Raw genomic sequence first — 15,419 nt, forward strand, 5'->3', positions numbered from 1 at the left:
CTTTTCTCCCCATTTTCTTTGCTAACATACTTTAAAGCAAATTCCAGACGTCATGTCATTTTACCCTGGATGTTCCAGAATGCCTCTCCAAAAATGTGGACATTATCTCACACGGTCAGGGCCACTGTCATACCGAAGAAAATTAGCAATTGTCTTTTAGTATCATCAAATGCCTGCTTCATAACTAGGTATCCCCACTTGAATTTAAAATGCCATTTTGCAGTTGACTTGTCTGAATCAGGACCCAAACAAGATCCAAACATTACATTTGGTGTTTATTTATCTTATATCTTTTTCAATTAAAAGCAGACCCTTTCTCACTTTTTACTCTGTGCTATCAACTTCTTACAGAAACAAAATCTGTGGTCCTGTAGAATGTCCCCCATTCTGTATTTATCTGCTTGCTTCTTTGTGGTGTCCTTGAACTCCTTTGTCTGTCCTCCCTCTTCTCTTTTGTTTTCTCAGTTGGATGCTTAAGACACTTCTTGTTCTCCTGCTTTTTTTGTCCTTATTGCATACCTCCTGTGATAGTGTAAGCTCCTTAAAAAGTAAGACTACGTCTTACCCAACTTGGTGCTTTCCAAATGAGGGCTAATATATTGTCTGCACTTTAAAAACATTATTCAATGGAATTATTTAGAAAGAGTTTTGATTCCTCTTGGGAAAATGTAAACTGGAGTTATTCTCAATGTGAAGAAATTTATACTAGGATTAAGTTGCCAGAGAAATCTCAGTGATGTAGGTCACTCTTTCCTAATTGGCACTGAAAGAATTGTAGACTAACTTAAAGTGGCCCGTTCTTATATGTGAAGAGTCTTAAATTTGAAGCATTATAAAACACTTAAGTGAAATTTCCAAGCCCCCTCCATAGTCTCTGGGCCCCCACAGAAGTGATTTCAGAAATCATTTGTGTTGCACATTCAGCATGAAAACTAGGTCACTAATCATTTTTCTGATCAGGAGAATTTAATTTTGCTTAGTAGTTCAGAAATCAGACTGAAAGACTAACTATAAAAACACTATCACGTGTATGCTTTGTTGTTGATAACTAACTGCAATCCAAGCTTTAATAACTAAAAGGGAGTGGAAGAAACTTCAAAAGGTTGCATGATAAATGTTTTTGACAATGTGTCAGCTGAACATTAAACAGGATCTTTGTAAATCCTCTCATTCTAAGTGGTTTAAACAGAAAGTTTTAAACTTCTTTCTTTGTAAGTATTGGCTCCAGATATCACAGTATCTTAAGGTTGAAAGAAAGAGAAAAATACTTTCTGTGGCATATATAATTTCCATCCCCTCTGTGAATGTGGGAATGCCGGAAACAGGCTCACCTAAGGATCTCTGCCTCCACGTCTTGGGCATCTTCTCTTTCATGGTCTAGGAATACGCCAGTGTTTTACTGGAATGACTGCCTTTATAACCTATATGAGCATGGACACAAAATGGTAGAAATGCAAATGGATACATAAAATTGTAATACTCTTCAAATGCCAACTTTGGAGAAAATCTCCAAGTTTACAGATTGTCGCACAATGAGAATGCTGTTGGTCCTTACGTGGACAAAATGAAGTCTAGAACTAGGTAGTACAAAAGGAATGTGCATGCATGCGTGTGTATGCTTCAGGGTGTGTGCGTGCGCACATGCACTACAGTGTTTCAGAGAGAAAACACGTAAGACAAAGGAAGTTCCTTGGTGTCTATGAGTTCCTTAGGGTTGCCATCACAAAGGACCAAAAACCAACTGGCTTAAAACAGCAGAAAGTTATCATCTCACAGTTCTAGAGACTAAATGTTTGAAATCAAGGTGTCAGCAGGGCCGTGCTAAAGTTTCCAGGGAAGAATCCTCCCTTGCTTCTTTACCTTCTGGTGTTTCCCAGCAGTCTCTGGTGTGCTTGGCTTATAGATGCATCTCTGTCCAGTCTCTGTCTCTGGTTTCACATGGCCAACCTCTTCCCTCTTCTTCGTATAGGAAGACCAGTCATACTGGATTAAGGGCCTACTCTAGTCCAGTATGACTTCTTAACTAATTCCATCTTCAAGGACCCCATTTCCAAATAAAGCCATTTTTTGAGGTTCTGAGGTTAGGACTTCAACATGTCTTTTTGAGGGCATGTAATTCAACCCAGAATATGGCGTAATGCCCTTCTTTTGTGACACCATACTCTGATAGGCAAACCACTGGCATCATTCTTACTATTGAATCTGTGACACAGAAACTTTTTTCCTCCTGCCTTCTATACATTTTGATTCATTAAGTTAAAGACTAAATATCTTAAGACCAAACCCAGATCATTTCCAGTCATTGAAGGCTTTTGAAGGAAAGTAGCATTAGCATAGACAGTTGGAGGTATTCTAGATAAGATGAAGAAAGGAACAGAGGCCCTCAGGGCAGTGGGGGGGGGGGGTAGAGGGGAGACAGAGAGGCAGGTGCTCAGGCAGCACCATTCCCTCCTCCAGGGTCCCTGGACCTGGGGCCATTTCCTCTCTTTATGACTTTCTAGCTGGAAAGCTTGGGCAATCTGTAGCAGCTTTAGCTGCCTCCCAAGTGAGGCTTCTCAGAGAGTTATTGTGAAAAGAAGTGGAGTATTTAAGGCTCCTAGCCTGATGAAGGAGCTGACATGTTAGCACAGCGCCTGACCTGTGGGATCTGACATGTTAGCACGGCGCCTGACCTGTGGGATCTGACATGTTAGCACGGCGGCTGACCTGTGAGATCTGACATGTTAGCACGGCGGCTGACCTGTGGGATCTGACATGTTAGCACGGCGCCTGACCTGTGGGATCTGACATGTTAGCGCGGCGCCTGACCTGTGGGATCTGACATGTTAGCACGGCGGCTGACCTGTGGGATCTGACATGTTAGCACGGCGCCTGACCTGTGGGATCTGACATGTTAGCACGGCGCCTGACCTGTGGGATCTGACATGTTAGCACGGCGCCTGACCTGTGAGATCTGACATGTTAGCACGGCGCCTGACCTGTGGGATCTGACATGTTAGCACGGCGCCTGACCTGTGGGATCTGACATGTTAGCACGGCGCCTGACCTGTGGGATCTGACATGTTAGCGCGGCGCCTGACCTGTGGGATCTGACATGTTAGCGCGGCGCCTGACCTGTGGGATCTGACATGTTAGCGCGGCGGCTGACCTGTGGGATCTGACATGTTAGCGAGGCGCCTGACCTGTGGGATCTGACATGTTAGCGCGGCGCCTGACCTGTGGGATCTGACATGTTAGCGCGGCGCCTGACCTGTGGGATCTGACATGTTAGCACGGCGCCTGACCTGTGGGATCTGACATGTTAGCACAGTACCTGACCTGTGGGAGCTAACGTGTTAGCTTTGAGTTAGTATGCTGAGCACAGTAAGCAAGACTATGGAGGGATTTGGAACTAGGTAGAAGAATGTTAACCTTGACAGGGTTAAGAGATGGTCAGGCATTTATGTTTTTGGAGTTGGAGAATGGCAATAAAAAGATAGTCTTTGAGAAAAATTTGTCTTCCAGGGGGTTGCAGTGAGTTCACAGCCGGGAAAAATATGGAATCCCACTGTGCAAAAATGAAGGCTGAAGTAAGAGTGCCTTCAAATAGAAATTGAAGGAACTCGGGCAACTAACCGGGACTGAGAATTGAAAGAGGGACAGCCCACGGAGGGCCATGAGTTTAAACCCAGGTGGCGGTAGAAAGAGGGCTGTGTCACTGATGGGCAGGACAGTGGGGAGGGAAGCTGGTGGAGGAGGAACACCATGAGTTTGGTCTTGGACTTGATAGTCTGAGATGATGGTGAGCAGCTGTGTGCACACAGAGACAGTGGGAGACACCACACCAGAGGACATGCGAGATGTGTGTGGAGATGAGCTTTAGGGCCCTCAGCAGGAAGGTCCTTACTGGAGCTGGGAGCCACTGCCCGGGGGACAGGGGACGCTGGTGTCATGGTGCGCACTCCACCTCTAACACTCAACTCAAGATCTCACTGCCCCGAAGTGCTTCCTTCGTGATCTCTCTCTCGCTCGTGGTCGTCACTGGCATCGTATTACCACTGAATCTGTCTCACACAGAAATGTATTTTCTCTCTTCCTTTCCATATATTTTAATTCTGCTCTGTCTGTCCCCCGCCCTTGGTTAATGACAGCCCCCAGCCACCTCCGCAGGGAGCCCCGTGGCCATTCCTTCATCTGCCTTCTCTCTTAGCCGGCACGTCCCTTCTTCAGTTTTAATAGAGGAGACAATCACGGTTTGTTGGAATGAATGCTGCAGGCTCAAGGGATCACGTGTGTGACTGATTAGCCATTTTAAGAAAGTCGAAATTGAAATGAATGACTTATGGGTGCTCCCTCTTCCCTGGGCTTGTGCAGAAGAGGGGTGGTCTGCAAGACATCAACACTTTTCACTCTGTCGCCCTCTTCCATGATCCTGAAACATCCTAGCTGTGGTTCTTGAACTTGATCCTCGATTTCTACTACCTGAGATAAGAACCTGTGATTTGGATTTCCTGAGTAGAAAAATACTTGCTACTTGAAGAGGAGACGTGGTCAGGTCAGGAGGGTCTTTGTGTGGCTAGGGAAACATTGATAAGGTGCGTCAGGAGATGCCAGCTTCCTCAGGTCATAGTCTTGGAATAACATGACTTCTGTTCCTAGAACTTGTGTTAAGACCAGGAAAAACCAACATTTTTAAAAGTGCATTTTTAGGACTTTTAAAGGAAGTTCTTTAGGAATTTTAGAAGCCTGAAAATAGGTGAGAAAAAGAGAAGAGAGATTAGGTAAAAACTTTCTTCTTCTCGGGTGAAAACGCTATTCTTGTTTTTCATACTGGCCACAATAATTTTGCCTTTCATGCTGAATCAGTAGCCTACTACGTACTATAGCAATGGCTCACGTCCAAGTGCAATTTCTTATACATGTGGTTTGTTGCAACAAGGACTAGAAACTTTCCACCTGAAAGGAATCTTGCCTGATGTGAAGAGTAACATATGTATGGGGTTAACACCCCCAAAGATCTCCTTTTCTTCATACCAATATCACCAGAGACTGAATTATGAGGGTTAAAAAAGAATAAAAAAAAGTGCTTGCTTGGAATGTGAAAAAAAAATTAAAAACCTGAATGTAAGCCATAAAATATATATATACTGTTGTGTTTTAAATACATTAGTGGCCTCTGCAGTGACTGTGGTTCTGGTTTTCTTTAGATCTCTAGTATGAGCCCGTTCTCCATCACTGTAGAATCACTAATAAAACTTTCTTATGGTTTGTTATTCATCCTGGGTAGGTCTAAATGAAGAAATCACTTTGAAAGAAATCTTGACTGGCATTTCAGTTGAAGACTTGTTACTTTTGTTAGTAGATTTAGCCTATTAAAAAAATAAAATCAGACAGGAGCTATAGTGGCCTCTGTAAATAGCCAGTGAGACCACCCAGGAAAAATGTCACTCTCCCATTGTATCGTCTTCCCTCCCCCGCAGAGTTAGATCTCCTCATCTGATCTTCCCTCCCCCCAGAGTTAGATCTCCTCATCTGATCTTCCCTCCCCCCCAGAGTTAGATCTCCTCATCTGATCTTCCCTCCCCCCCAGAGTTAGATCTCCTCATCTGATCTTCCCTCCCCCCAGAGTTAGATCTCCTCATCTGATCTTCCCTCCCCCCAGAGTTAGATCTCCTCATCTGATCTTCCCTCCCCCCAGAGTTAGATCTCCTCATCTGATCTTCCCTCCCCCCAGAGTTAGATCTCCTCATCTGATCTTCCCTCCCCCCCAGAGTTAGATCTCCTCATCTGATCTTCCCTCCCCCCCAGAGTTAGATCTCCTCATCTGATCTTCCCTCCCCCCAGAGTTAGATCTCCTCATCTGGGAGACAGGACTGGGTCTTCCTGCTGTATCCCAGTTGTTCAAGATGTGCTTTAAAAAAAGTCCATAAATCTGACATAAAAGTAGTGAGATTTTGTTGCTTTTCTTTCATTTTCCCTAGCTTTCAGTTAGCAATAGTAGAAAGAAAATCATCTGCTGTTTCTGTGTCCATTGACATGCCAAGGAAAACCGACTCGTCAGAAATAATGTCGGCACCGTTTGTAAACTGAATTGAAGTAATGCTACTTACACAAATGTGGGCGTTATTAAAAAGGCAATTAAGGTTTAAATGAGAGTCATGCCTATATCCCCTTCATAATCATTGTCTCTTCCCTGTAGTCACAGATCAGGTGTCATTTCCGGTTGATAGATAAACCAATCGGGATGATGGTTTATATCAAGATTTTATAATCTTAATAGATATTTTATGACACAAACTTTTAAATCATCTTACATGTTTTAAATAGAAAACAGACCACTTCCATTAAAAAATAAACCTGGAATTTTACTGTCTATAAATTATATCTTAATAAAAATATAAATAAGCCTTCCCTTTCCAATTATCTTCTCCTTAGGTCAAAATATGAACATCACTCCTTGCTTCCTTAACTTTATGTTCAGAATACACATGGGGAAGTCCTTCTATATCTCTCCTACCCATTGAATGATGAATGAATCATGTCTTCTCTGAAGTAAGATAGCAAATTCAAACCTCATGAAAGGAAGGATATGGTGACTTCATGTTTTTTAAGTAGGAAAAGCTTAACATTTTTTTTAGCTTCTCATTATGGAAACTTTGAAACATACACAAAAGTAGGGGGAATAGTATGCAGAACCCCCATGCACCCATCAATTTTCAACAGTTTGCCAGGTGGACTTCTTTTGGGCAGCATCTTTGGTACAGATATTCGGCTTCTTTGCTTATTAAACTCCTTGGCCGTGCAGAGCTTGCTGCTAATGAGGCCCCTCCTGCATTTCACCCAGCAGAGGCTCGTCTGCTTCCTCGTTTCATGACCACAGACCTAACCCAAAGTCTTCAAAATCAATGACTTTGAGGACCCCAATTTTATATTTACACAGGGCAAAACTTAATCCATGATTTTTTGGTCTACATATGCTTTACCCCAGTTTCTTCAAATAAAAGAACTCTACACTATTCGAGATTCCCACTTCCCAGAGAACATGTAGAACACGGTCTATGGGAGAGAACCAAGGAAAGGGTCCATTTATCCTTCGCCCCTCAATGTATGGCAGGCTCAGAAAAATGTGCCCATAGGCCTCGTGATGATTTGTGAAAAAGTCAGACATAGGCATTTTGCCAAAACTTGGCAACACAGGATGAGGCAGAATGTAAGCATAAAATGCATTCAATTTCAAGTCAGTGAGAACTGGTTTGAAAACTCTTAAAAAGCAGGCATAGTCCTACAGTCTACCTAACAACATGGAAGAGCTCACTCTGCTGACAGTGTTTCCAGAAGTGACTCAGGAGAGGGAAGCTTTTTCCTCTTGATTCTATTTTGATTAGAACGTAGTTTTCCAAATTTCTCACAACGGAGGTTTTGGTAAAGATGGGGATGTAGAGAGTTTGAGATGGTAGTCTCTGGTGACAACCTGGAGGCCAGATATTCTGGGTGATGAGCTGAGGACAAATTTGCTTGCCCAGACAGCCTACCGAAAAAGGATCACAAGGTGATAGCTCTCACGGGCCAGAATGGATGCCCACCCCCACCTCCATCTGTGGAGCTGGCCGAGAGGTTGGCTAAGGGCAAGGTCAGATCTCTAGAAAGACTTCTGGTCACACCAAAAGACTAAGTCTGAAAGCCTCTGTCATATGCCTTGTATACTGGGAACATTCTGTCTATCTGTCTGTCTATCTATCTATCTATCTATCTATCTATCTATCTATCCATCCATCTATCTATCCATCTATCTAAGCAATCTCTTTACCCACTGTGGGGCCCAAACTCATGACCCCAAGATCAAGAGTCATACACTCTTCTGACTGAGCCAGCCAGATGCCCCATTTCTTTTTTATCACTATAGCACAGGGTTTCTCCCTTCCAATGACTTTTTCCTTCATAAAATAACTTGTTAACCACTTTATAATTGAAACGAACTCTTTTGTTTCATTTATTCATTATAAAAGGCATGTATCTGCCATCATTTCATGTTTGTTTAATTGATTGAGAACTGCCAGAGAAACTTTGGTTTTTAATAAGACTACAAATAAGTCCTTAATGCATGATTTTACAAGTTGAGTGCTTTGCTTTGAATCGTGTTTATAAATTTTATGAAAATAACATCGACTCTAGTACTCTTTCTTTCCCCCCAAACCAACAGCAAAGCTCTAGTACTGACACAGGGGCTATTTAATGGGGACCTTAGCCACCAGCCCTTCTCACCCCGCAAAGTCCATTGACATGTATAATCTTTCAGACTTTAATTTGCCCTAATTATTTTCATATTTTAAACAAACAAATCAAATTATCTTATAACATGCTCCCTTTTAAAGAGTGTGGTATACCCTCATTGTTCTTGCAAAGCTTATTATGTCATTTACATTTTTCTTCTGGAAAGTGTCATTCTTTCTTCCCGACCACCACAAAGCACTCTGAAAGTCGGCACAGTGTAGCTTCCTACAGCAAGCTGACTTACATGGCATTTAAAGACAGGTTTAATTGGGAGAAAAGAACTGCCTTTTCAGTAATGATGCAAGTTAACACAGCAGAGCTGAGAGATGAGGAATAATTTTGCAGAATGAACAGTTTAACCGTGCAAGTTGGATTGTTTTATATTTGTGACCCAATGTTGGACATTTTGTTCTTTCATTATCATGGGCTTTTCTCAGGAATAAACCAAAAGTTGTGATTTTGTGTGTGTGTGTCAAATGTCAGATCTGAAGGCTTTTGAATAAAGAAGCCACAACTCGAAAGAATGTTCCTTCTTGTACTGATTGAGTAATTGTGGTCACTTTCACACTGTCCTTATGTCAGATTCTGAGGTTGGAACTCTAATGGCCTAATAATTTTTTAGAATATGAGACTAGGAACAGCTGCCAATATAAACCATCATTTTCCTTTCATCTAAGTACATCTGAACTTTTTTGAAAGTGGTATATTATTTGGTTACTTTTCCAATTTTTTAAACTGATTTTTTAACAGATAATAAAAGTAATTTCTAGACATACTGCTTTCTCTGATTAACCTTCAAAAGGTCACGTCTTACATCTTTAAATTACGAGCAAATTTGGAAAATGGTACCTTTTTAAAAAGCAAATGTAATTTCACTTCTAGTTTGATAACATTGATAAAATATGGTTGACTTAGACTTTTCACTATGTGGAGTGTGGAGAAAGGATCAGATGTAATTCTGTGACCCGTCCTGTTAGAAACGCTTTCAGCTAGAGTCCCGTAAGGCTCAATTCTCAGCCGCCCCCTCACCCCCAAGTTCTCACCGGCCCCCTTGGCCTCCTCCCCCTCTGCCTGCTCTTCCGTGGGCTGTCAGCCATGATTCAGATTCTCGAACCTCTTCGCTTTCGACTTACTTCCCCAAGGAAGTGTCCTATTTGCACCTAGTCTGAGACCCCTCTCCGCTGCTCAGAACCCCCTCCCACTGTGACTGGTCCTCTGTGAAGTTCCACCAGCACCTTAACCTCAACTTGTCAAAAACCAGCCTGCCTCCACTGCTCTGGCTCCCTGTCCCTCCAGTAGTCCGCGGGGTCTATTCTGTGGCCGACCAGTGTCAAAGCCTTGTGGTACCTCGGAGTCCCTCTTGCCCTTGACGCCCCATTCGTGATTCCGCCACCGCCACCCCCAGCCCTCCTTCAAGCCCTCCTGTCCCGTCTGGCCTGTGCTTTTGCAGCAGCCTCCTTACTTGAGCCCTGGCTTCACTCTGCAGAGTTAGTCGCTCACAATTCAAGGGAAAAAATACCGGGGCATGAACAGGGCCAAATACTGCCACAGGATGGGGAAGAAAACTGGCTTCTGGCTTGGGCTTTGGGAGGGAACAAGTGATTGATGAAAATGGACTCGGGAGCGTGGAGGAGACAGCTGGCCGGTGTGACGGGGATGCCCAGAGGGTAGAGAGGAGGACAGGGGACGCTGCGTGTGGCCGCTCCCAGGGTCTGCTGCCACACGAGGAGGAGGGAGACGAGGCAGGGAGCAATGTTTTGTTTAAGACAACAGAGGTGCACATCTCCTTTATTTTCTTCTACGAAATAAAAATAAAAACTCGGGGCACCTGGGTGGCTCAGTTGGTTGAGTGTCAGACTCTTGGTTTCAGCTCAGGTCATGATCTCAGGGTCGTCGGGCTCCGTGGTCTGCGGGCAGTCTGCTTGAGGATTCTCTCTCCCTCTCCCTCTGCCCCTCACCTCCCCCGCCCCCATGCATGTGCATGAGGGCGTGCTCTCTCTCTCTCTCTCAAATAAATAAATAAATAAATCTTTTAAAAAATAGAATAAAGATAAAAATTAAAACAAAAAAAATACAGGAAGTGGTGTATTTTTTATTGTGGCAGAAAGCAGACAATATATTACCACAAGTAACAACAATGTCATATATATACATATATAATATATGTCTAGCTATAGATATTTGGAAGGTATAGTTGTATCTTCTCTGTTTCGAGAAACATAATAACCTTTAGTTGAACGTGCTGCATTCAGGACGTTTGGAAGCCCTGATGACTGAAGTACATTTCCTCAGGGAGGATAGCTCAAATATTTCTGAGCTCCTTCCACAAACATGAATTCAGTGTCAAGTGTCGAGCTGGTCCGGCGCTAGGCTTGCAGGCCTGAGGGGGAGAGAGCCCCGAGCTGCTGCTCATGCTCTCAGTCCTGCACGGACACGGACGCTGATTCTCTGAAGCACTAGAAGGATAAAAGCCCAGAGGAGTCCATTCTTAGCTCTCAGGATTGACGCCATCAGGCAGAGCAGGTGGGGAAGCTTGCAAGCAAAGAAAAGAGAAGAATAGGTACAGAGGGAGGAGGAGGCAGCACGAGTAGCAAAATGTACAGAATGTGAAGTTAATGTTTTAAAATTCCAGTCCAGTGCCTGAGAAGCGGCCACGGGGACCTGAGCAGGCTACGGAACCTCGCCGAACCCCAATTCTGTGCTCTCCAACGCAGAGGAAGCAGCACCTACTGCCCAGGATTGCAGTGAGGGTTAAAAACAAACCCCACACAGTCAGTGATAGCCGCCCTGGTTATTGATCCTGGCCACAGCCCCGCAGCGGGACGCCGAGGCTTCACGGGGCTCAGCCTGGCCAGAGCCAGAAGACAGAGGTCCCTGCAAGCCACGCTCAGGACTTTGAGCTGTATCTCAGGGACGCTGGAGTCTTGTTCAAGCATTTCAGTGGGGCGCTGACATAATTAGATTTCGGTTTAAGAAGATCACTCTGACAGCAGGATGAGAGTGGGTGGGAGAGCAGGAAAGACTGGGAACAAAAAAACATGCAAACATTCTTCCCACTACAGTAATCCTTCCTCTCCCCAGTGATGCCATCAGAGAAGCGGATACGATCCTATTTATTGGTAGCTACCAAAAGGAAAAAAGAAACTGTGACTTGATCAACAAACATAGGAACAGTTACATTCCCAGACCACAATACCAGAATTGTAAACAAGAAGACCTTCAAGCTTGTTGGCAGACTTGGTTGAATTGGGGATTTTATAGTCAAGCATAATATCAAAGAGCCCCTAAAGCTTTTAACCTCATCCTCAGACCTTTTTACTTTTTAAATTAGAGGTTCTTGGCCTGGGGTTCAGCTGTGGATGGGCTTCAGGCAATCTGTAGACTCCCTGATCTCAAAGACCGGATTATAAGCATACTTTTTCCATGTGGGGAGTGACCACATCTCATTCATCAGATGCTGGCTTGCTGGATCTAGAACCCCAGAAAAGGTGAAGAACCACTATGTATATCTGTATGTAGATATACCTAGCTTCAACCCAACATCTTTGCTTGGATGTGTAATGGGCATCCCAGACTTAACGTAATGCATCCCAAGCTAAACAGATGTTCTGCTCCGACCCCTCCCATACCTTCCCCAACTGCCTTCTTCTACCTGCTCAAGCCAAAATCCTGGGGATCTTTTTATTTCCATGCTCTGCATCCACCCCTTGGGGCTGTCACTCTATCTTCAAACCCCCAACTGCTACCACCCACCACCCTGGTCCATTTCCCCATCGTCCTTCCCCAGTATGTTTCAATGCCTCTACCCTGCCTCCCTGCTTCTGCCCTTATCCCTTTTCCATCTATTCCGTACAGAAACTAAAGCAACACTTGCCCACACCCTCCAGTAGCCTTCCTTCTACCTCTGAATAAAATCTAAAGTTCTTATTTGCCCTCCAAGGCTTTGTGTGACTTAATGTGACTTGGCACCTATGATGTCCCTGATGGTTTGGCTCACCCTGTGCCCACTCTCCACGCTGACTCAAACACGCCACCTCAGGGCCTTTGCACATACAGTGTCCCCTGCTTGGAAGGCTCTGCCTGCAGTTGTCCATGACTTGCTCTCTCTCCTCCTTCCAGTCTTGGCTCAAGTCATCTCAGACCACTGGTTTAATATTGCAATACCTTCCTCGACCCCAATCCAGAATATTCTCCTGGCCTGCTTTATTTCTCTTCTACAGTTATCACTGATATATTACACTTATTTGCTTATTGTCTACCCCCCCAATGTAATACAAGCTTCATGAGAACAGGGAATTTTTTGTTGTCTGGTTTCTTTTACTATTCTATCTCGAGAGCCTATCACAGTTCTTGACACATAGGAGGAAATCTGTTGTCTTGATTGAATGAATTTTATTTTGAGAATTTATTTGGTACCTTTGCAGTTACCATGCCATGTGTCCTTCTCCCTGTAACTTTCTGTATATCATATCCATAATTACGTCAGATTGTTTGAGTGCATTCTATTTCTTTACGACTTCCCCTCTTTACTTAAAATAGTGATGGAGGCAATGACGATTATTGATCTCATGGTTCCTAAATTCCCCATGTTAACCTGAATTCTGTTTCCAGCAGCCACTTGGCCACTGAAAGAGTTCCTCTCCGTACACTTCTTACGGGCTCCTCAAATTCCACACCATCCTTCATGACTTAATAAAGACATTCCTTTAAGGTTACTATTAGTGTAATTTGGAAACCTGTCATGTTAGTCCGACATTACAATTCCTAGGCTGTCACAGCACTTCTCAGAGTGCAGCGGTACCTTGCAGGTGGACGAGAGAGCTACATTCATTAGCGATAGCTTTATGCTTGATTGCATGCTTGTGGCTCTGTGCTGGGAATATCAGAGACATTTTTATAAACGGAATGTGCTAATGTGTCTGTCTTCTCTTTGGAATTTGTGATACTGGTTATTCCTAAAGCAGAAAACACCTGGGCGTCGCCTTAAAAGTCTGGTTTTGTTTGCCTGAGCTCCGGGGAAGAGCAGTAATGGCTCGAGCCGAGGCCTTTCTAATGCCAGTTCAGGTGGCAAGACTTCGTTTCGAGGATGCGAATTTTTAACGTGTACGTGTTTATCTTACACCGTTTCAGGCTTTACAAGAAGAACTAGAAAACCGCGCTAACCAGGTGCGATGCGCAGAGAAGAAACTACAGCACAAGGAACTAGAGTCGCAGGAACAGGTAGGCACTCCCCGCTGCCGCTGGCCCGGTTGGCCGGCTCCCTGTCCCCAGGCCAAGCCGCTTCCTTACTTCCCGTTGCCCCTGGGGTGCGCCGGCTGCGAGGAGCAGAGTACCCCACCCCTCGTTGGCGGAAGCGGCGTGGGGACTGCTTAGCTCCCATGACCGGAGTCTGCAGGTAGGGCAGGCTCTGCTCGGCCATTCCCGTGGCTCCACCTCCCATGATGGCTTCATCCCAGAAGCAATCCAGGAGGGCCACTGCAGCTCCAGGCATACCGTGCAGACCTGGCGGTGTCCAGAATGCCCTCCTGAAGAGTAAGACCTTTCCCAGAACCGCCGCCGCCCCCCTCCATGCCTCCCTTCACATCTCATTGGCCAGAACCGGTCACGTGCTCAGCCGGGCCTGTCCAGTCCCTGGCGAGAGGACTCAGGGGCCCAAGCTAGCCTAGACCGATCGGGACGCACCTGCTGGTGAGGGGCTAGGGGAGGGAGGATGGCCTGGACCGAGAAGGGGGGAAATGGGTGCTGAGTACGCAGCCGGCAGGGGCCTCACGTCATCACACTCAGGTGTATGGACATTCTCGTGCTCACGTAAATCAGATTTTCTTTTGAACTTTACTTTTCCCCCTCTTTCCACTATGTTGATGAAATAAGTCTAAAATAACCAGAATAATCTGGCTATGACAGTAGCTAATGGCCTATTTTATTTTCAAATGACAGGATTATTTTCATCCAGTTCTTCTGGTTATAGTGAATTATTCTTTGTGGTAATTTTGACAGCTTAAACTAAAAAGTCAACAACGTTATCAATAGAGATTGTGAGTCTTGATGAAACCTTTGATAAACGCATTTTCCCCAGCCATTGGATAGAGGATTGCTAACGTTCTCCTAAGTGCCACCAGCCTTTGTGCCCAGAAAGTGCCATAGGTATCGACAGATTCTCACACTTCAGTTGTCTCGTAGAAACATTAGGTTAGATAATTAAGACCTTGTGGGACGAGTAAACACTGAGGTACGGCTAAGAGGGAAACTTTATTCATCTTTGCAGATGTTTACAAACAGGAACCGAGGTAGGGGATTGCACAAAATGGCAAACGTGAGCATCTAGTAGATGCTGAATATTACCGCTTAGTGCATTGACTTGACCGCCTATAATTCCTTCCTACTCTCTGATCTGTATCCTTTGTAACATATATGCCGTGTATCTATGTATATATCATGTCTTATACAATGTGCATAAGTATGTATGTATGTGCACATATATGGATATATATGAATTTCCTAGAGTCTAATGTACAGTCAATAACAGGATCACAATGTAAGATGATACTAGGATGAAACATTTAATAATAACTACACTTGATCAAAGGTGTGAAGGTGACAGACACTGTCTGAGACACGATACACACAGTAGTTCCCTTGTCGTGATAATAACCACATAGGGCCAGGACTATCATCCCCGTTTCATCAAGGGCACGCTAAAACCCGGAGAGGCTGAGTAACTCGTCCAAGCTCACACAAGTAGTGACTAGTAGAGGCGGATTCGAAGCCGGATGTATCAGAATTCTGAACCCTTCCTCCTTCCATGACATTTCTGGTGAATAAAAAGGCTGCACAGCAGTGACGAACGGTTGCAGATACCTGGTACGGTGGCAAATGCCGCTAACCCTCCGTGGGCCGAGCGCAGCAAAGAGCGAAGGCGACCAAAGCGAGCAGATTTGGCTGCAGATGACGACGGCTCATGGGACGGCGGCGTAGTGTTCAGCTGCAGCCCGCATAGGCCTGCTCGCCGCGGAAGGGCGGCTGAGCTCACTCCGTCTGAGATGCTCAGAACTAGAAGACCAGCTGCTTAAAGGCAGGAAATGGTGCTCCCTCCTGGGGCTCCTCCAATTTGTGATAAAATATGACTTAAGGTAAAACTTTGTTGACATCACTCTAATTCATGGCAAAAC

At 44.7% G+C, this 15,419-nt stretch overlaps 1 protein-coding gene across 4 annotated transcripts in view; it reads left to right on the forward strand.

Annotated features, from left to right (window-relative positions):
- The window catches only part of CEP112 (centrosomal protein 112), a 422,424-nt gene that overhangs the window by 366,232 nt on the left and 40,773 nt on the right, over positions 1–15,419 (forward strand). For 3 of the 4 annotated variants that reach the window (XM_078065962.1, XM_078065964.1, XM_078065963.1), the window contains exon 24: positions 13,381–13,470. In XM_078065962.1, the coding sequence (XP_077922088.1) occupies positions 13,381–13,470 (90 nt within the window). Of the gene's footprint in view, positions 1–13,380; positions 13,471–14,515; positions 15,173–15,419 lie in introns of those variants that run through there. The other variant, XM_078065965.1, reaches the window with a different exon arrangement.

Source organism: Halichoerus grypus, chromosome 2, assembly GCF_964656455.1.
Source record: "Halichoerus grypus chromosome 2, mHalGry1.hap1.1, whole genome shotgun sequence".
In the NCBI taxonomy this organism is placed as follows: domain Eukaryota; kingdom Metazoa; phylum Chordata; class Mammalia; order Carnivora; family Phocidae; genus Halichoerus; species Halichoerus grypus.